The following is a 23,535-nucleotide window of genomic DNA, read 5'->3' as shown; positions in this document are numbered from 1 at the left end:
TGAGAACAGATATGATTCTATTCATATTATGGTATTTAATGCAATAATTATTTTTTCTTACAAAAAAAAAGTTTATGTCAATTTGGTCCCTGGAAGTTACAGGATCAACAAATGCATCTAATTTTTTTTTTTTGAGTTTTTGAAGATATTTACATATTACCTATACCCCTCAATAAGGTCATTCTCACATATATGGTGATATTTAAACATGCAATTTTGTGAATTATGTATCAAATTTTTATTAACTAAACAAATCCTTGTTAGTCAAAGTATTAAAAATCTGACTGATTATTGAATCGATTAAAATATTGATTTAATGATTAATGGTTAAAATTATAATCGAATAATGATCAAATCAATTATAAACAAAATATTTTATTAAATTAATTAAGACATAATTTAATAATTTATTAGTATAAATCATGTTTTTGGATTTTCAAACTATGTAATTGTGACGTTAATTGGCAGTATCATGAGTTAAAAAAAGGAAACAAGGTCAAAAGAATTTGAGAAAGAAGAGTTTGAAAGGGAAAGTGGGCCTTGTGGGGATTATTGGGATTTGTTTGGTTGAGACGTGAGAGAGGGAAATGGGAAGAGACAAGTGGGAAAACTGAAGGAATTCATATGGATTTGGAGCTGCTTGGGAGAAAAGAAAGCCGAAAAACAAAAAGCAAAACTTGGCAGCAACACAGCATCAAAAGAAAAGGCCCAAACGGAAAGAAAAACAAGAGATAAGAGAGAAATATCAAAACTGTGAGAAAGCGATGTGTGAGCGAGTGAGATGGAAGGCCTGAGGTTCTCTCTCTCTCTCTCTCGCGAAGGGAATCTTTGAAAAACGAAAGAATCACATGAAAGACTAAAAAGAAAATAAAAATAAAAAATAAAAGAAGAAAGGAAAAGCTTTAATTAGGAAAATTCAAATCAAAATAAAAGAAGAAAGAGGATGCAAACTACTTAATTAATAACCGGAAATTGGAGTAACCTAACATCCTAGTTTGGCCAATGATCATGTGATCTTCACGAAAGTGAATCAATTAGCATGTGTTGGTATTTATTGACAGTACAAGTCGAATGTAAGCCAACAAGCTGACACAATGACATATTCCACTTAGTCAAAGTCTAATTGGAAATTAGTTCGTCAAGCGGATAAGTAAAAGGCAGAATAACATTTAAGGTAGAAAAATTTATCTAGATAAAGGCCAATAAATTTTACATTAAATATCACCTTTGGGAAAATATATATATATATTTATATTATTATAAAAAACTGAATTTTAACTTATATTTTTTATTAAAATTACTTTAGATATTTAATAAGTTAAGGTTTAGCTTTTTACAATAATATATTTTTCTGAATCTATTCATAAGGTAAAGAGATAGTATTTTTTTGGGACCTATTTATAGAATATCTCAATAATTATTATATTTAATTTTTATCATTTTATCCCTATTAAATTTTAAATGTTTATTAAATATTATAGTATTTTATTTTAAATTAAATATATTTAATAAGAGTAAAATTAATTTTTTTTAATTTTTAGATAGAGTTAGTGAAGTGTAAGGTTTTTCTTTAATTTTAATAAAAATATTAAAAATAATTTATAAATAAAATCAAAAAAAGTATATTCATTTTTACAAGACAATATCTAATATAAAATTTAAAAGCCTTTGTTACAATAAATTCTTTGCAGATAGCCTTAAATGTTATTTTCCCCAATCAAAAAAGCTTTATTAATTTACTGACTAACGATTAATGAATCTAAATATGAGATTTTCGCAGCTAAAATTTTAAAAACATGGGGATAATGGTGTATTTTCTTCCGAATAGAGTGTTGCGTAATTTGATCATGTAATTGAAACACAAAAGGATTAATCAAGTGAGTGAGGCTCTTAAACATTATTTCACGATTATAGAAAAAAACTTCTCTTTCAAAAGAATATCTTCTTAAATGATTTTCAAATTTTTCAAAAATTGAGTTGGAAATGAAAATACCTTATACAAAAAAAACACAAAAAAATTATTTATTCCATATAAATGAGTGTTTTAAATAATTAAAATGCAATCTAAAAACCATAAGATAATTTGACATAAAATTTTTAGATTTGTTGGGAAGGCATTTTATTTTATTTTTCAATGTGAGGTATCCATTAAAACTCGGCGTATTATTACTATCCGTTCAAATTTAAAATATTTTTAACATTTTTATTTAATGTAACCACATAATTTAAGATTAAATTTAAAATTTTAGAATAAATTGATTTAACCTTACCTTAACTTAGAAAGACATTTTATCAGCAGCCATAGAGAAAGACTTTGGGGTAGGTCAGCGTAGAATTTACTTGTTCAGTAAATAGTGACAACTCAGAAGGATGAAAACGTCATTTCGGAGATGAGTGCTCCTAGAAACCAACACCCCACACAACTCTCTCGCAGGCGAAAGCAAAGCAAAACAAAACGAGACGAAAAGTAATCTCTTTCCAAAAAAAAGAAAAAAAAAAAGAAAAGAAATCTCAGAGACAGAGAGGGGCTCGAAAAGAGAATTTAATGACACCGCTTATGCCCTGTTTGGGAAATCCTAATTCCTTGTTACGCATCCGCCGAGTTTTTTCCTTTTTCCCATCCTTTTTATATTTTCCCGTTGTTTCTATCACATCTCTCTCTCTCCCTCTCTCTCACTTTCTCGCTGTCCGTTGGAACCAAAGCAAATACACTTCTCGCTCTCTGTCTCTCACTCTCTATGAGCCACTCGCTCTGTCTCTCTCTTTCTGATCCTGTTCCTTCCTTTCCCTGTCATAGACCCTGAGAGAGACAAAGAGCGCGCACGCTCTCATTTCTCACCTTCCTTTCGCTCGGTTTCTGCGATCGTAACATGAGCAGAGTGGAGAGGATCAATCACCATTTTCGGTTATGAATCCCACCACCGATTCTTCTGTAGCAGCAGCGCCACCGCCATTGTTACAGCAGCAACAGCTACTGCAGCCACACCGACCTTCCACCTCCTGTGATCGCCACCCGCAAGAGCATTTCACAGGCTTTTGCCCGTTATGCCTCTGCGAACGCCTCGCCGTACTAGATCCCAACTCCTCGTCTTCAGCTTCCTCTAGCCGGAAACCGCCAACTTCCTCCGCCGCCGCCGCCCTTAAAGCTATCTTCAGGCCCTCCTCGGGTGGCGGAGGCGGCGGGGGGAACGCTGGTGGGCGTGGAAACCTGCCGCCCACTTCGTCTTCCTCCTTCTTTCCAGAGCTTCGCCGGACAAAGTCGTTTTCTGCTTCGAAAAACGAGGGTTTCTCGGGTGTATTTGAGCCCCAGAGGAGGTCTTGTGACGTAAGGGCTCGAAGCACTCTCTGGTCCCTCTTCAATCAGGATGACGGACGCAACCCTCCAAAGAATGAAGCTCCCCGAGCTGAGGTTGAGGTTGAGACGAGGAATTTAGCCTCTTCTTCGAGTTATCAGGGGCCGGTATTCGTGTCGAAGGTAGAAGAAGAGGACGAGGACGAGAATGACGACGAGGAAGTAAAGGTTGAGGATGATGAAGACGATATTAGGGTTGTGGAGGAGCCCAATGTGGGTAATGTGATCGAGAATCGGGTTCAAGAAATTGTGGAAGAAGAGGCGGAGCCGGAAATAGTCGTGGAGGAAGAGATAAAGACCATGAAGGACCACATAGATCTAGATTCCCAGGCAAAGAAGACTTCTGGGAGAGATTTCAAAGAAATTGCAGGAAGCTTCTGGTCCGCAGCTTCGGTTTTCAGCAAGAAATTACAGAAATGGAGGCAAAATCAGAAGATGAAGAAACGCAGACATGGTGGTGGGTCTGCCAGACTACCTGTGGAGAAGCCCATTGGTAGGCAGTTCAGAGACACACAGTCGGAGATCGCAGATTATGGATTCGGGCGAAGATCGTGCGACACCGATCCAAGGTTCTCGCTTGATGCTGGTCGAATGTCGTTCGATGATCCTCGTTACTCTCTGGATGAGCCTAGGGCTTCCTGGGATGGCTACTTGATCGGAAGAACGTTTCCGAGGATGCCCACCATGCTTTCTGTGGTGGAAGATGATCCGGTGCCCGTTTTGAGGACGGATACCCACATCCTAACTGAAGAGCCCACGAATGCGATGAATGAAAATGATACGGTTCCTGGTGGGTCCGCGCAGACCAAAGAGTACTATTCGGATTGTAGGAGAAGGACGAGCCTTGATAGGTCCAATTCGATTAGGAAAACTGCAGCAGCAGTCGTGGCGGAGATGGATGAATTGAACCCAGTTTCAAATGCCAAGGTGACTCCTGCGTCTGTTGATTACTTGCATGGCCAAAAAATGGCTTTTACTGATAGAGAGTTGAGGGATTCGAACTCGAATTCTATGAGAGATGACTGCTCTGAGACCTTTGACATGGGTTTTCGAGACACTGCATCTGTTATTGGCAGTGGTGACCGGAAAGGGTCTAAGAAGTCTGGCCGGTGGAGCAAGGCGTGGAACATTTGGAGTTTTTTCAGAGGGGGAAATAAAGATGAAGATGAAGATAGGTATAGTAGAGCTAATGGGGTTGAACGTTCTTACTCAGAATCTTGGCCAGACTTGAGAGGGAATCGCAATGTAGATGCCAGGGGTACTTTCAATGCCAAGGTGTTTCGAAGTAATAGCAGTGTAAGCTGGAGAAATGCACAAAGCATAGGTGGATCATTTGGTGGCCCTCTGAGGAAGAATGGTGTTCAGGCTAATGGACAGGGAAAGAAGGGTAAAGATGAGTTTGTGTTGGAAAGGAATCGGAGTGCTAGGTATTCTCCCAACCATTTCGACAATGGTCTCTTGAGGTTCTACTTGACGCCACTGAGAGGCAGCCGGAGGAATGGGTTCGTGAAAAGTCGGTCCAACCAGGCACATTCTATTGCAAGAAGTGTACTTCGATTGTACTAAAATTGAAGGTCCATAAGGTGTTCTTTGGTTTGATGCTAGTTAATTTTGCTCCATTTGTTGTGTAAGCAACATATGCTAATGTATTGGTTGGTTGGATAAAGCCACCCTGCATTTTTCTTTCAGTGAGTAGCAACACATGGTTCTTCAGTTACTCTTAAATAACAAAAAAACTTCAATGTTTCTTTGGCTCTAAAATTGCTGCTTTCAGTGGCATGATTCTTTGCCTATTCTTCCATACTAGTTCCTCTAATTCCCAGAAAGGGCATGAGACATACGGAGGAGCTATTGATAATATGAGAAGGATTTTGGTTTCTTTTTCTGTCTCTATATTGCAAAAGGTTAGCTGGTTTGTGTGAGGTTATGAGGCCTATAATTGTGAAGAATTTTTTATTTTTGCATGTTATGCATTCCTGCAAAAGTGGCAACAAGGTGGGCTCATGCCACCTTGTTTTGCTTCTGGTCATAGATTGTTATTGAGTATAATACTGTACCTGTGGCTAAGTCCCTTTTCCTTTGCACCCATTAATCTTACTTTATTACATGTGACTTACCCCAGACCATGGTCCCAACAAATCACTTTAGCTTTGCCATATCAGCATATCTGTGCGCATTCTAGGCTGGATTGAATTGAAGGAACATGTAGATCTTTGAATATATACCCAATTTAAAATATCTTCAATCTCATTGTTTAGACCATGCTATTGTAGGATGTTCCTTTTGGGACTTCAAATGTAATACTGCTGCAAAATGTGGCTCCGTGATATCATGACTTGGTTTTTTTTTTTTTTTTTGGTTCTGTTGTATACAGTGTGACCTAATTTTGAACTGTTTTTGTGGCTTTAGTGATGGAGGATGTGGACATAAGACAGGGGGATACAGAGTAACGAGAAGACAAATTGCTAGATGATACATAGAAATAAGAGTGCAGAAGGTCGGCCCTCCATGTTTTTAAAAGAAGAACAATTTTGCAGATTTGTGTAGGAGCTACTGATTAACTTGAAACTGGGGAACGTTACTGCAACTGGCATGTTAAGTCAACAGGATGTGTTAACTTGATTTGTTTTTTTTTTTTTCCCTTAATGTAAAAAATTATTTGGTATAGGAATCTTTCCAGTTGCTTAATGCTTACCCCTCTAGTTTACCATACTTATATTCTTGCTCATGTTAGTTACTACCGAAAAGTTATGTGATTCTTGACATGGCACCAGAACTCGAACCACATGAGATATAGTTTTGCTAGAACATCAGATCTAGACAAACTTTAAGAAGATCTTGAGAACCATACATGTCGTCTTAAGATCAATCTGATTTAGTGGAAATAAAAAAGTTATTCATGACTGGTCTTGATATGGTATTAGAGATTTTACGAGTAGTTATTACTTAATAGAGACTAACTAAATCTACTAATGTCCTTATCGCTTGAGCTATTGGAATGAATTGAAGGAGCCCATCATCATGGCTGTTCTCTGGTCTAAAAGCTTGTGAGAACAGCACTTGCTATGTGGGGCTCTTCGTGCTTTCAAGCCTCCTCCATTGAAGAACAAGTACTCTAAGAAACGACTGAGAATGAATGGCGATCTTCGCGTGTTTCATCGTATTTCAAGTGCTGACCTTAGGATGTTGCTCTGAAAAGCACGCAATTTCTGGCAACATTAGGATAAATGAAAGTTCTGGTCGGCCTTCAGTTACTGGTTCTTTTTTCTTCAGTTTACATTTGCATTGATGGAAAAGGAAATGTTAACAAAATGGAAACTCAGAGTGGACTCGTCGGTTCAAGCGCAGAATCAGATAGGGGTTATACGGGTTTTACTCTCTTGGGTTTAGAACCCTGAATTGCCCAGCATGACCTAGCCATCCTGCTCATATTCTGGTCAAACTCAAGAAAATGAAACTGACGATTTTGGAGGATTACTATATATTTGCGAAACTTTTGCGAATTTTAATTTTTAAATCCTCATGAAGACATAATAATAATAATAACATCCTCCTTCAATAAACTCAAGATCAGGAGGATGTATTATTATCAATTTCTAATGCATGACTGGGTCACTTATTCAACCTGGTTTTTCAATTTTTCTCAATCTCGTTGATGCATGCAACATGCATAAACTTCCAAATATGCCATTTTTAGCGTTGATTTTTTTTTTTTTCACTCTTAAATGGTATGAATGTATTACCTAATGTTCATTTTTTTTTCCAAAAAAAAAAAAAAGAAACTCTAGCGTAACAGATAAGTCTAATGATCATGGTTCAACAAGAAAGATCATTATGGCTAAATCCAATTGCAAAGTGAAATGGGAATTGTGATGTGACTCTTTTGGAAACAAATTTTAAGGATGGATTATCATCGAGTTTGCCACAGAAGTCAAAAGGCTAAGGGAACAAATATCCCAATATTTTGTTCAATGGCGAAGATAACATAAAGAAAGCAAACGAATGAATAAAAACAGAGGGAGGTTCCTGTCCCAATGGCATGTGATGGCTCAACTTTACTTGGCCTCATTTTGGTAAGTGGAGAAGAAGTAATTTGTTCAAAGTTCTTTATTTATAATTTTATGGACCACTTATCAACAGCTTTACACTAATCTCTATTCCATGATTCCATGTCTCATTTTGAATTAGAAAATTCTTTTATAAATCTCTTTTGTTTTTAATGAAAGAATGAGGATTTGAAGACCATGTTGGTTTCCTAGTGAAATAAGTTATGATCGCTTAAATATAAGATGTTGTGTTAGAGTTCGTGTGAATGCAAAAACCATACTTAAAAGAGTTACTCTTAATTGAGCTCAACAATACTCAAAAATTTGATAATATTTTTATGTCTTGAAATATGGAAAGCTCATGAATCAATAAAATCATACTTATTCATGTCAACAAAATTCTAAAACATGTATATTTATATTGCAAGGTAAAGCTATATCATCCTCTAAAATTGTTTTAAAATTAGTATCACCAAATAAGTTTATTTTTGATTTGTACTGAAAAACAATTCTGAAAGCTGTAATTACAAAACATCATGTAATTGAAACAAAAAAAAAATGAAAACACAATCAAACATGTTCTAAATTTTGAAGGTATTAAACTTTTCCCACCTCTTTTTCTTCCATTTTGCATCTTCTTTGTGTTCGTGCTTTAGATGTTTTCTCTCCATGGCAGCTTAAATATAGTTGCTTGGACTTGTGGGTGCTCTTGCTTTTAACGGTGGAAGCTTTGTATGGATTTAGATACCTCTCTAATTGTTAATTTTTGATTTTAATTTCGTAAATGGTTGTATGCATCAATGCATGGAAGAAACCCTAAGCAAGTGGTAAGTATGTGTATGTCTTAAAATACATGTTTGTTGGCCATAAATTTGATCCTGCTAAGTTTCATGAGGTTTCGATTCGATTGATATATACAAAGTTTACTCCCAAAATTACAAGGTATTTTTGACTAATTTTCACCCTTTAAGGAAAAAAAATTAACATCATTAAAAACTATCTTTATTTAAACATCTCATTAATTTCAAATATGCATTAAGGATATTTTTAGAAAAATATTATTAATTACTTCTAGAAAAAAATCAAAATGTCTTATATATTTTTAACTTGAAAAGAAAAGAGTATAAAAATACTTTATATTTTTAAATAGAATATTTGAAAATATTACTTAATCGGGTTTTTGGCTTGATAAAACTTGTAGTGTTTTGTTGAGCATTTTTTATGTTGATCACGGAAGTTTCATATTACACCTCTTCGAATTATACATGATGAGTACATAAAATTTTGTATGACTCATAATTATCTTACTACATGCAAAGTTTACCCAAATAAGATGCTACTTAATCGGGATTTTAGCTACGATAGCTTTGGGTTGGTTAAAAAAAAAAAAAACCTATGACAGCTTAGGACTCGGTCGAGAAATCATGTAATAACATGAATTTGCATATAAATGAATTTGTTATAACAGAGAATGGATTGATAATATATATATATATATATATATATAGGAGTAATTCAAAAACAAAGCAATCCCCCTTATTCCCGAGGAGCTCAGCCACGATACATAAGACGAAGGAAATGAATCAAAAAAAGAGCGAGACAACAAATCAAATTGCAGGAAATTTGCATGTAGCAGGGAGATTTTCCGTCACAGTGGTGGTTGTTTCTGCGAACAAGAAACTTAATTGAGGGCAAAATGATGAACATGCATGATGAATTGGTCATCATCTTAGCTTCTTCGTTGATCAGATCAGAGATCTCCTTCTTCTGTCGGACTTAACTATATTGCCTTCTAATTAAAGAGTATCTTTCATTTCATCGGTTTCAAGAAGATATTAATTCTGAAATGAAAGGTGTTAGATGGTTTTAGAAATACTATCATATGTTTCCATTGGAGCTGGTCAACTTAATACTTCAATCATGTTTCTCAGGACGCAGGGACATCCAATTCTGCTCATGATAATATTATATAATAATTTTTTTAGTTGAGTAGTATGGATGTATAGTTATAAGATTAATTATGACTGAGATAAGATCTCTGGACTCGAGTTATTTTTCATGTATGCATTTCATGCTTGATTAAGTAGACACTAAGCCCACTTTCTCCACCTATCTTCCTTAGTAATAATAAAACATGTCAATAACAATATAATTGATTTAAATGGTTCAGTGTGTCTTGTGCTTTTGAGCAGAACCTCAAATTCAAGTCAGTGGTTTTGGGGAAATTTTTCTAGAGCTTAATATTACATAATGGAGCAAAGCAAAAGGAAAAAAATCGTCTATCATGTAAAAAAAAAAAAAAAACTTCATCACAGCTTAAAGCATTAAAATTATTAAACTAATATGGGTGGATGCGTGTTTTTGGGTTGGAGAATCACATAAGAAATAAAACTCAAGCTTTGAATTCTCTTCCTCTAAGTAAATCTTGATGAACAGCCTTTAATTCAGGTCAATCTCGATCATTATATTATTTTAACATGTAAGGTACTTATAAATTTGGAGCCTCTTAAATAGGGTATATTTGATAACTCTCCACGTTATCTCCCCCTTATGGAAGGGGGGTAATGAATAAGGACGGTGGGATCACAAGACATCAATATAATTATTTAAGTCAATGTGTAGCTGGGAGCATCAAATTTTCTTGCTCTGTTTTGTGACGAGCAAATCATTTAGCGGTCATATTTTTTTAATTAAGTTGTTTTTATATAACACATGCTAATATGTGCTCATTGTAATAGGGGTCATTGGATGCTATTCATGATCAATTCATATATAGGCTTGATTTGGTACCTCGATCTTCTTGGAGGGCATTCGGTTAATTGACTTTTTTCCTTTTGCTAATGTTCAATAATGTAATATTAATCCCTATATGCATGATGATGTTCAATGAGTAAGTTAATTGAATTTTCTTCTTGTGTGTAAATTATTATTTCTATGTTATCTTTCATAAAGTTTTACATTGTTATGTAGGGCTGTCAACATGTTATGAAGCCAAAAAAAAAAAAAATTGTCTTCCATCTATAACACTCAAAATTATAAAAATACATTTGAATGGATGATAATTAAGGTACATGCTTACCTTAAATTTATTTCATCAAATTTAATTTATTATATTTTAACTAACTTATTATTTTTTGTTTGATTTTAAAACAGTTTACAATAATGTAACAAGATTATAGATTGTGACTACAACATTATGAGGTATATGAAAGACATAGTCAATCATGCACCAATTGAATGAAAGGATTTTGCCTGATCAAGTATATCTTCTATCTCTACTTTATTAATTCTATTAATTTATATTATATTACACACGTCACATACTTAAGCTTGATTTTTATTATGTTTGGCTTAACAGTACTTTCAAGATGCATTTGTAGACTATATAATGATATTAGGTGGAAAAAATAACCATTATATATATATAGACTTTTAGAGCATAAAGCACTAATTAAATATAATACATAAAAATTAATATGAAAATACAATAAAAATAAAAAATGATTTAATTAAAATAAATTGACTCTAATTAGATAGGTCTTTAAGTAATGCCTTTTGCAAGTCCATGTACGTTTTCCTTAAATCCATTAAGACTATTTAAAGAATTATTCACACTTATGAGTCATGAATTTGCATGGTATATTAGGACATACATTTGGACCTAACTTTGCTAGAATATAGTTCAATTTGCCTCTTTCAAATATATTTATGTATTAGGCCTTCTATATAGTGATTTGGGCACCCATTACATATTGTAACATAATCTAGAATATAAATATCTTCATTCAGGCTTTCCTCCACCTGGATGATTTGGCTTTTAAGTAAATTGATGACAAGGCATGCATGCCTCTTAGAACTTGGTTGCCACATATATCATGTAGGACTTGATCTCCATGAAGAATGCCATATCAAAGACACCAGATAGGAAGATACCACTTGTGCTCACATTAAACTTGCTGCTGATCGGTCTCGATTTTAAGTGGCTCTCCTCTTTTGCGTAGGAATGGAAATAGATCAAAAAAAAACAATCACTTTCAGCATCTCTCTTCTACCTTGCAGAGAAGATTTTATATCTAGGCTGCACTTATCATAGTGCGTTAGCTTTCCTAGCTCTAATGCTATCTGTTTGGACCTTAATCTTCTAGCTAGTCTCCTTGTTTGTTTCACAAGTTCTTTTATCTTTATAACTGATAACTCTGAATATCCCCCTCCTTGAGCACTATTTTCTGCCGTTGTGCTGGGTATCTTGTATATTAATCTTTTTTTATTAATATTATTTGATCCTTTAAATAATAAAAAACTTGATCCAATGGCTCCCAAATTTCTCCAATTAATTGCCCATGATGAAAATGTCGTTTTTCATCTGATAATTAACCTGCACAAAAATGAGAAATATTAGCTAGGAAATTAAAATAACATATTATTTATTACAAATTTTAACACTTAAAATCTAAGAATTGTGGAAGTGTGCGTGTCTTTTTTTTTTTCTTTTTTTTAAGAATGCAAAATAGTTCGCAAATCCTAATAATATTCAATTAAGCTCAAATTAATATAAAATCATCATTGAAAAGATCAATTAACGAGGTTAAATTAATAAAATTGACAATTATATATATACATTGGATTTGATGAATAAGAATCAATTTTCCTCTTACACTTACTCAACAAGAGAGAACAAACCTAATCAGTACAATAATACATCACTGAGAGTATCGAGTGCCTTTTTAAAAGCTATAATTGCTGGTAAACTCCTTTGTTATCTCCTTTTGAGTTAAATAATAGGTACACGATGAAAACGAAAAATATTAAGATTAAAGTTTATTTTTATTTTTGAACTATTTTTTCAGAAACACTTAATATCCTATACTTCGGTTCATTCTTATCCTTAAACTCTCAAAACTAGATCACCTAGACAATAAATTCAATCAAGTTTGACCGTTAATATTTATGTGAACCAAATTGTTTGACTTTTTTTTGGCTATCGCATCATCCTACCTGGATTCGTGGCATCTATTTGGACCACATTGTTTTTTGCTCTCCTCTACCCCTTATGGTGCAAATCGTGGTACTAGTAGTACCATCAAATCTTTAAATCAAAATTTAAGATCATCAACCCAAGTCTTAAAGATCATCCACAACATCACATTCTCAAGTCCAGAAACACAAAAATCAAACCACCTTCCTCTTCTTCTCCCCAAAACCCAGAAACCTAAAAAAGATTTGATGCCAAAGAATTAATTAGTAACCATAAACCAAAATCATAATCAAACAAATGAAAAAAATAAAACCCAGAACACCAATGCAATAAGAGGGAAGACGTTGAACACCAATGCAAAGAGCAAAAAATGGAAATTGAAATCAAACCTCGAAACAATAATATTCAACCTAGAAATCATAATCAAGAACAAAGCAACCAAATCCAAGCCAGCTAAGCATAATAATTAAATCAAACTCAACTCTTCAAAACCTAATCCAAAGCGGAATGCAAAAGAAGAAATCATCGTGGACAGCTCCATTGCCATTAAAATCAATGACTGTTAATAAATAAACCTTGAGGAAATGGAAACTAGAAGGATGTGTTTGAAAACCTAGAAATCGGCCTATGCCTCATCCTCCCCAAGCATCTACCTCATCTTGCAATCTTTAGTAAAAGGGTTTTGGGTTGGCTTCATCGACCTGAAGGAGCACTATTTTTCTTGAACCCAGCTAATAAGATTTTAGGTTTTGTCTGAGAATAAAGAGGGAATAGAGTGAGATGAATTGAACAAGAAATATTGAGATTTAAAGAGGAAAAAGGAAAAGTCCACTCAAACCAAAGAAGAACTCAACCTTGAACAACTCCAATTCTATTCTCTTCCTTCTAGCATGACACGAGGTGATGAGGTACTTAACTATTTCACTCTTGTCGCATTCGTGAGCGCTGCAAAGGTTGGTGAGTGGTGATGGTGGTTGCACAAAGAGAAGGGTCACCATTTTTATCAGATGTATATTCACAAACCAGCATCCTTAGTTCCTCCATCTTTCATCTCTAACATTTACCTCCATCTCTGACATCTACCTCCATCTCTGACATCTTCTATATAGATTCACAGGATTCACTGGAAGAGGTAAACCTCAGGTCTCTAAAAGAGCTGAGGATTCCTTTCATTAGCTCACTATTAGATGAGGAATAAAAGAATGCCTTTAAGCAGGTATTATAGGAATTCAAGGATTGCTTTGTGTGGAAATATGTTGAAATGCTAGAACTGACAAGACAACTAGTTGAGCACAGGCTTCATGTAAAGCTAAACTATATACTGCATTAACAGCCTGCCAAGAGAATGTCAGTTGAAGTAGAGCTACGAGTAAAGGAGGAGATGAAATGCCTCCTATGGGTTAGCTTCATACGGCCTTACAGGTATACTCAATGGCTCTCAAACATAGTCCTAATAATCAAGAAAAATAAAAAGCTACAGGTTTTTGTGAATTTCTAAAATATAAATATAGCCACGCCTAAAGACGTGTATGCAATATCCATTGTAGACAAGTTGAAAGATGCTAGGGCCGAGAATGCATTATTATCAAACTTGCTAGATGGCTCTTCCAGATGATCTTAGACCATCTTAGACCCATCCAAGCCCTTCATAAGCAATCCCTCCGAACTAATATCCTATTTCGAGGGCCGTTTGTTGTTCTACTTTGTTATTTACTAGTTTTCAACCTTTAATCTGCCCGTAGGTTCTCTCAGGTGGTCCCAAACCACCTTAGATATATTCAAGCTCATCATGTTCTACCCCTTCGAGCCAATGTCCCATCTCAAGGGCTTATTTCTATCTGACTAGCTTGTAGGTTCTTTCATGTGGTCCTATACTATTCTTGTGCTTTCTTACGTCGCATCTTCCTTAGTCTAAATGTTGCAGGGCCGCCCATCTCTTTGTCTACCATCGTTCGTCTCAGTTTGTCATCTATTAGAATTTATCTCCATTATGTTTACTATGTTAAATGGCAAAAATGGATTCTCATCTATGGCTATGGACTCCTCTTTAGGAACTTGAGGACACCTTTGTTAATTCAATTCTGGATGACATTCTTAAAGCCCCAACAACACTTGGTGTTGTGACTCTAAGAGTGATGGTATTTGCAGTACTCTTTCCCTCTTTGTTCCTCTTTCGAAGGGATCTTGTGGTCAGCGAGATAAACTTCTCCTTGAGTAGGAAATCAAAGATTTTATCTATTTTAGAAATGTCGAAGGTGTATTACATTTCATTCAGCCTTTTAGGAGTCTCCCTAGCCTTCGTTATCAGGGCTGGGCACGTGTAATTGCTTGCATTTTTCAGCTTTACTACTGCTACAACAAGGTCACTAAAGTATGTGCCTGCCGTAGTCTATCGATGATGGTCTTCCTCCCTCAGTAATTCCTCATACCCACAAACCTTAGCTGCGAGCTCATAAAAGTTCTGAAATTCTATCCCCTAAAACTTCTTCTATAGATTTATTTCAAGCCTACTTGGGCCAGTTTGAAAAACTTAGCTTCTGGAAGTAGCATATGGCACCTGCTTCTTAGCCTTTTGAATCTTACCAAATACTGGTCCGTTGCCTCCCTGACCCATTGGGTGAGCTTACAAAGTTTAGCTATACTGACCTCCAGTTTTGCCTTACAGAACTGCACATGAAACTTCTACTCCATCTCCATCTAGCTAAGAATTGAATTGCAGGCAGTGTGGTGTATCATTAAATGCCAGGCCGGTAAGAGTATTTGGAAACAATGTTAATTTCAAGTTAATGAAGTTGTCATAGTTGGCAATCTCTCTATATTAGATAGTGAATCTTTCAAAGTAGACTGTGTTTTGTTTCCTGAGAATAGGGTGAAATCAAGTATCCTGTAGCTTTGAGGGTATGTGTTATCTTTGTCTATGTATTTGAGGTAAGGCTTTGAGAAAGTAGGACGACCAATTAGTCTAAGTCTCGGTCTGTATACATCCTAAATAGTATCCCTCAGGGCCTCTATGTTCACCAATTGATTCAGAGGCTCATTTTGTTGCTCCGGGACTATTCCCATGCCCTTCAAGCTGATCATGCCGGGCTCTTATAAATAATATGAGAGATTATTTAAAAGATTAGTGTTAGTAAAAATATGGGGATTAGGATAGTCCCTTTTAATTGTGCAGCCCCGAGGGCTTGTGCTTGTATTAACTCTTTCTTGTTGTCCTCAATGCACCCTAAGTTTGAGCCTACTTCTAGAGCAGTTCTTCTCAAGGATATGGCTAAGATACTTATTCCATCATGCAAAACCTGCATAATGAGTTGTCGTGTTTCCTTTTCCTTATGTTCTAACATTTCTAGGGACATAACAGAGAACTTGTATTTTTCCTTAAGCTGTTTATACATTTGGTCTTAAATTCCTCATAGTACTTCTGTTACTAGACCGTTGGATATGATCAGCAGGTTTGCCTGTCCATTTCCTGGCTTTGACCCAAGGCTTATGCTGCTATTACCTATTGACATTAGTACCACGTGCTCATGATATTCAGCCATCTCAACTTCAGGCATCAATCATTCTTACCTTATGAGTGTAGAGTTCCCTTCTAATTCTTAAGAACCAACACCTGTTTCATCAGTCTTTGTCCTTGCCATCTTTATTACACAGGTCCTAATGGATGTACCAAAAATTATGATAGTACATGAGATTTTGTGATATTGTATGCATACTTGTGATAGCTAAATTATGCTATGAGATTTAGTATGCACGATAATGTTTTGAGTGCTTTGTATGACCATATGTTGGGTAGGAGGTTTCCCTAAAAGAAGTGGAAATAATCAACACCATGGGTAATCTTGGTGCTTGGTTTAGGGTTCAGTCTTTCAAAATCTCACCTATAAGTATAGGTTACCTAAACCCTTAGCCTTTAACATCACCTTAGATTGAGTAAAGGGTTGGGTTTGCAATACCCCAATGAATTGGAGAATGGGAAATTTGTGGTAAAAAATGAACATAGCATCTTTGGCCAGGTAACTCCTCATGATTAGTAAGCTTAGGCCAGTCCATTGATATAGATTTAGCCTTATTAAATTACTAGTCCACGAATTCATTTGGTAATATATGGAGGAAATAAGAAGTAGTTTGATCATGCATATATGATATCATAGGAATTGATATTGTGTTCTTTACATGAATTATTATAAATTCCTGCTTGTATATCTTAATTGATTTGACTTGCATGTGCATGATTTAGAGTTTATTTGGCTACTAAATGGCTATATTCTCCTCTATTTAATATTTTATAGGCATTAGCTTTAGAAAAGACAAAGGAAAAGCTCCTGAGGACTAGGAATCCTTATTCCTACTATAGGCCTCTTACTTTTATTTATTATGTGTAACTTGATAATACAATTGCCAACTAGGACAATTTTTTTGTTACTTGCACCATTTGCATGCTATACATATTAATTGGTTGAATTTAATGCTCTAAGCTTTGTGTATGAGATAATAATGTCTAAATAGGGCCTCAATATTAGTGCAAGTATATTTATGTTATTTTGGTGGTTGTATATAGTGATAATTTAACTTGGTGGTTGTAATGCATAATTTATATTGATTTACCTCATTTGTGCTTTTTGATAAATTTAGGGTTGAGAAGTGAAAATGTGTAATATATTATATATGTGTGGTGTGATACATTGTACGAGTTGTCCTAAATTCTTAGCATATTAGTTTATTATGTGGCTGTTTGGGCTTTTGGCACTTTGGTTTGGTTCTAGACACCCTGGAAGTATTAATTATGGAAAACGAAGTGTTTTTGGTTTTGGATTTCTAACTTTTTGATGTAATATATTTTGGAAAGGAAATTAGTGCTAATAGCTAGTTTCTAGAATAAGCTTTTTATGGATAGTTAGATCACGTTAATTGGATATCGGATGAAAAATTGGGATAAGTTAGAAGTTCACCTTTGAGATTGTTTTTAAGATAGCACTTTGCTATCAGAAACTATGCAATGCACCACAGCACATTGTACAGAGGGGGTTTAGCCATGGCCAATCAAAGGTTGGCAGTGGAGGATGCCCTTAAAGATGCTTAAATGTCATTTCTAACCCTAGTTCTTAATGTTCAAGTCTTTTATGATTTTCCATGCTTCCATGTGACCTTATTCCAAGATTTAAAATGTTTTAGATGTAGAAAATTTAAGCTACTTAATCTAGAACTTGGAATTCCAAAGATTGGGAAAGTTACACATTATTAAATAATGGGTTTCAACCTATTCTAGTATATTTTTAGGAATTGGCTTCAATCCTTTTTACCATGATAGGGTTCATTTATATATAAATTATTTGATTTATTTTTATAAGTTCATTTCTTTTAACCATAGTAGACTTTCAAATTAAGTCCTTTTCTTTTCTATTATGATTATTTATTTTTAACTATAGTTAATTTCTTTTTACCATGGTAAGATAACTAAGATAGTTAATCCCTAATTACCATAGTAATATGAGAGATTTAGTTACAATTAGGTAATTGGAGTATTTTAGTCAATATTACAAGTGTAGAGGATGTTTGTATAATAGTGGCCCCACAATGAGATGGTAGACCTAATCAAGGGAAACAAGAGAACTAAGTCCACTAGCTATGGCATTGAACTTTGATGAGTTAGTATTGTCCCACTCATCATCCTTAACTTGCCATATGGGAGTCTATCAGTTAAATCATGGGTTTTAATTGTCAATGTTATATAAGGATAATGTTAGGGTAATATTGTACTATTTTGAAAGAATGAGGTTGATATTAATTTAAAAAAAAAAGTTAAGAATACTAGATGCACTTAGAGAAAAAAGTTTTAAGGAAAATATATCCTTTAACAATATCTTAAACCTTTTATTGGTACAATATGGGTTATTAATGTTCAAATAAAAAAAATTAATCGAACAACATGCTATCGATGTTAAAAAATGGTTCATATTCTTGACTAAATAGGAGGTATAGATATATGCCCATGAACAACGATCAAGCCTAAACTTGTTCATGTTTAACTATGAGAAAATATAGACTTGTCTAGACTTACTTGTGGATAACTTGCCTTGCCCAAGATTGGAGGGATGAATCAAAATGACTTGAGCTATTGTAAAAGTAAGGCCATATTGCCACTTATAATACCTGATCATATATTTAAGTCATTTGTAAAGTATTCTGCCCACCGATTGATATGAGTTACTTTAAGGTGTACTTTATGACTCATCCATTAGAAGGGTTTTGCCAATAAAAGATGCCTTTGGGTGTGCATGGGTCTCTTCTAGCTTGGATTCTAATATAAAGGAGTTTAATCATAATCCAATATCAAATCTTCTTTTAATTTCAAGATAAATAATGTAAAATCATTGTGTCAATCAAAAGTTTATAATACCAATTACTCATTCAGAAAAACTTTTAAACCAAACTTATTATTTAACCTTCAAAATTCTTCAACTAACAAATTAACGTTAGTCAAACGTTATTGTAGAATGACATTGCATTATTTTTAAATATTTTAGGGGAACATTACACTAATCAAAAGTTAAGAATATCAATCACTCTTTAATAATAACTTCCAAAACAAAGTTGTCATTTAACCCTAAAAAATGTTTTGGATCCATTTGGTATCCATCATAAACACATATGGTGACTTTGAGAAAATCATATGGTTTTTACAAACTATTTGGGTGTTGTGGAAATGAATTAACACTAATAAGTTGTTGTGAGAAAACCAAATGTATTTTTTTATTCTTAAAGTACAAAAACAATTTTTAAAATCACCTTAATTATATAATGTTAAGTGCCTTAGTTTTTTGATTCATTACACAGTAGATCATAAACTAAAAAGATATTAAAAATAAATTGCATCTACATGAAAAAGATATATCAATTTCTAATCAATGCCATGCCTTTTTTTGTTGTGAAAATAAGTGAGGACTACAATAAATAAGAGGTAAAACATGAACATTACAAATCATGAAAGTGATACACTTCTACATGATCTAAAGGTTGTTATCTGTACCTTTTAGTATTCATTCACCCCATCATGATAGTATCACTATCCGTTATTTTGATGTTCTTTTGATTTGGGGAGCTTCCCATTTTGGAATAGTAGCTTGAAACTTAGGTCTGATGGGAATAACTGGTCTTGCAATAGAATTTCCACCAATATAACGATGTAGAAACTTATGCATAGGTTTTACCTTCTCGTCTTCTACTTTTGGAAGATTTTAATGAATCTTTCAAACTTGTCAATAACTTTTGTACTTCTAGATCTTCTATCCATAGTTTCTTTTGAACTAATTTCTTACTACTTTCTGCGTAATCATTATCAATAACTAAGTTTTCTTGTTTTAGGTTAATTGACTCTTCTATAGAGTCAATAGAGTCTTGTTTGAGCGAAATACAATTTGATGCATCAATGAAAGTAGGGAAAGCATTAATTACTTGCTTTCTTTGAAAACTATTACCTTTGGCATTGATATGGGGTAGACATGGAATGGGAGAGGATTGGACTCTTCTCCTTTTCATGTCTTTTTTATTATTAAATTTCTTTGTACTTAGTTCAAAAGTATTGACAGACACGCCATCATATAAAAATTGCTCGAGATACTTCTCCTTATGGAAAAAAAAATAAGCATAATCTCAATACTATAGCAATTCAATGCAAATGTTAAAATTACCTATTCTTATTCTATTACCTATTTTCCTAAAACAATTATCTATTACTAAGGATGTGCATTGGATGAGACGGGACCATGATAGCCTTATCCTATGTCCTGTCCCAAAAGAAGCCAGGACTATATTTTAGTCTAGTCCGTCACAAAAGTGATCCCATCCCATTGGAATTAAGACAAGACTGGACTAAGAAATTCTAATAAAAGAAAGAGGGTAGAAATGTAAGGGATAGACAAGTAAAAACTAATTAATTGGTCTTTTTGACAATATCTATATATCTCTTCAAATTTTAAGTAATCAAGCACGCGTTTTCACTTTTCTTCAATCCAACAAAAATTAATTTGTTTTAAAGTATCATCATTCAACAGTTTCCTCAAGATATAAAATAATGAGAATTCTTGCAAATCTAACATAAAATATATTATCTTGTTAACTCAAAAATAACAAAAATGTGACTATAAATATTTTTATTTTCTTAAAAAAATATATAGCAATGCATTCAAATATATAATAATTTATTATAAAATAACCTAAAACTTAAAGAATTAATTAATATTTATTATGTTTTATATATTTTTTGAAAATATAAAATTTTTATTTGGGTATTTGGACCAAGCGTGAACCCAATTGGGTTTGGCCCGAATTTTTTCAAATTATTCTGGCAAAAAATATTAATTTGCTAAGCTTTGTCTTAATTTTTTTTTAAGAGGGTTCGAATTGACTCATTAGGCTTGACCTGATTAACGACTCTATTGGGACTCCATGAATACCCTTACTTATTGCCTAACAACAATATCAAACTAGATTTTAGCATTCCTGAGCCAAACTAGGGTAATTCTTTCAACGTGATTGTTTTCATCATCCTTAAAATTTGAACCTTCAACCTTATTTCAAGGGTATCAAATCCCTAAAGGAAGGCCAACTGCTATGCCGATTATCTTGCCACTCATGCACTTGAAAGGACTCTTTTCAAGTTCTACTACATCCCCCACCCCTTTTTAATTACTCTTGTATCAAACATGATAGTATTAGACTTTTTTTTTTTTTTGAAGAGCGTTGGCTGCTTGGGCATGCTTGCTAAAGGATGAGGCCATATCTCTCTAAACAATTTTTTAAGAACAAAATTGTTTTTTTGTCAAAAACCTATCATGTTTATTGTCATATGCTAATATGGATTAGTTGTAGGGGTCACATACAGTGACAAGAAGGCATTTTGATTCATTTTGCACCATTTAGCTGTTAATATCAAGCTCGATTTTTACCACTGTCACTACTACTTCTAGCCCCTTTGACCCATAATCAAAATGGGTCAGAATAGGTTATAGTTACTATGCGTGAGTCTCATAATTATTCTATGTCAATAAATAATAAAAAACATGATGAGGCTAAGATGGAAGGGTAAATTTGTTTCTAAGAAAATTGTTTAGAAAACATGTTATCCCACCCTTCAGTATAGAATGTCCAGCATTTCTTAAAAAAGTTTAAAAAAAATGGCCTTTAACTTTAAAATTAAGAAATTAAATCCCTTCAACTCGGCTAAATTGTCTTAGTTATTCTTTTCTCTTTTAGATTCTTTTACACGTAGCAATACTACCCCTATCCCGCCCCACTTTTTGTCATTCAAGCTAAACGTAGGTAGCTTATCAAAAGCTAGCATCTAATTTGATTGAACTTGAGATCAAGGGCATACCTTAGGATTCACCCTAATGTATTTTTGAATTACGAGCGTCTCTTGTGGAAGCTTCTGAATTGAATATTGGAATGACTCCATAAAGCAAGGATCTAGAGCAAGGCCTTTCAGCAAATCTAGCAAGTCTTTATTGGTAAACAAACCGATAGAAAACTTTTTCACTCTAATTGAACTGCTATTGATTGAAGTAGCTTTTTCTTGGGTGCTATGTTGGTTACTAGTAGTTCTCCACACATTGCACCTGCCACCACAAAAATAATTGGAAAAAAGATCCTAATCATATTGAACTTGAAGCTATATGATACGTAAATCAAATACGTATGTCCATATTTTTAATTTTAAAAAATATAATATAGGATGCAATATGTTTAGGATATGTGCATATATGTTTTATAAAAAATTCATAAAACACACTAAAATATAATTTTAATTCTTGAATTATCCAAACTAGCACAATCATATAGTCTTTTGATAATAATACCACAAATACATAATCATTAATTATACTTTTATTTTATTTATACTATGCTAATTGGTATAGCACAATCCTCCTCCCCCTCAATTATCATTTGTAAAAAAAGATAGATTCTATATTTGGTTCATTGATAGATAAGTTTGCCCACTTTTAAAATTTAAAGATAATCAAACTAAAGGTGTTCATATGATGGGTGTGACCAATCCTAAAAAAAAATAAAATAAATTGGACTAAATTTTTGTTCCATATCTTGTCCTGTCTCGAAAATCATCATGTCTTGTTGAGATCAAGACAAAATCGGGACATTTATATAAAATAGATAAAATGTGAAAGATAAACCTAAAAACAATATTTATTAAATTATATAATTTGCTAAGTCCAAAACCAAAACAATACAAGTATATAAATTCAATCATTAAATTACGATGACTAGAATTTAAAGTAAAAGAACACAATTGCAACTTATAAAATCAAGCACACAATAATTACAAATAACCTCCAAGCTATAAATACAATGCAACATAATCATTGAGTTATACAACTTAAATAAACTAGCTAATTATAATATCAAGTCATTTTATATTTGAAACTATTACATATTAATAAAAAATATGTATATTACATATACTTGGAACAAGATGAGACTTCTCAAAGATAGTCGAGGATAAACCCAACCCAACATGATCAGGACAGAGTTGCACCAATGGCGATGGGGACAAGCATGAATGCCCCTAATTAAACTATTAAAGTTATCACATTCATCAAATATAATTTTTTATATGAAAAGCAAATAAAAAAGATAATAAGAATAAACATATTGTATCACAATATTTAGTAAAATTTAATTTACTAAAAAAAAGTCTCGAAATATTAACTTTGAATTATCGACTCATAGACTAAAAGAAATATAAAAAATATTAAAAAAATCAAATTCTAAATTTTACTAAAAAAGTATCAGCACATATTGATATCAAATAAAGGGTTGCATATAGGCAAGACCTTATTCGATACTTAGCCAGAATATGCCCAAATCCTTTCAAGACACTGTTTTTGGCCTTGGGTTAGGCAAAATTTTACTAGGCTAGGCCAAGAATCCAAAGCATAAATAGCCGTATTAGATATGATATTAATATGAATATATTAAATAATTTAAAGTGTATAAAGTCTCCCATAACTGAACAGGGTTGAAAGGCATGGAATGTATGAGAAATTAATTTGAGGTTTCATAATCAATTTCATGTTTACGGTGATGAACAATAGAAACAGCATGAAATTATATCACATCAAAAGAAAAATTATATCCAAGAGACGAAA

The 23,535-nt window shown here is 33.5% G+C and overlaps 1 protein-coding gene across 1 annotated transcript; it reads left to right on the top strand.

The window, feature by feature from the left end:
* The first annotated feature begins 2,657 nt into the window (after window positions 1–2,657).
* Window positions 2,658–6,255, top strand: LOC129289781 (protein OCTOPUS). Its single transcript, XM_054926537.1, has 2 exons — window positions 2,658–4,935; window positions 5,762–6,255. Exon 1 carries the CDS (start codon window positions 2,909–2,911, stop codon window positions 4,916–4,918), a length of 2,010 nt encoding a protein of 669 aa, XP_054782512.1. The 5' UTR covers window positions 2,658–2,908; the 3' UTR covers window positions 4,919–4,935; window positions 5,762–6,255.
* Window positions 6,256–23,535: the final 17,280 nt, after the last annotated feature.

This window comes from Prosopis cineraria, unplaced genomic scaffold, assembly GCF_029017545.1.
Source record: "Prosopis cineraria cultivar Desert tree isolate PC_DT_omini unplaced genomic scaffold, ASM2901754v1 PC13, whole genome shotgun sequence".
Lineage (NCBI taxonomy): Eukaryota > Viridiplantae > Streptophyta > Magnoliopsida > Fabales > Fabaceae > Prosopis > Prosopis cineraria.
Note: the sequence above shows the minus strand (reverse complement) of the source record. Positions and strands in the feature narration are given on the sequence as shown.

Bases quoted from the DNA above. Each gene is read 5' to 3' on its own strand.
- LOC129289781 (XM_054926537.1), top strand. From the start codon at position 2,909: ATGAATCCCACCACCGATTCTTCTGTAGCAGCAGCGCCACCGCCATTG.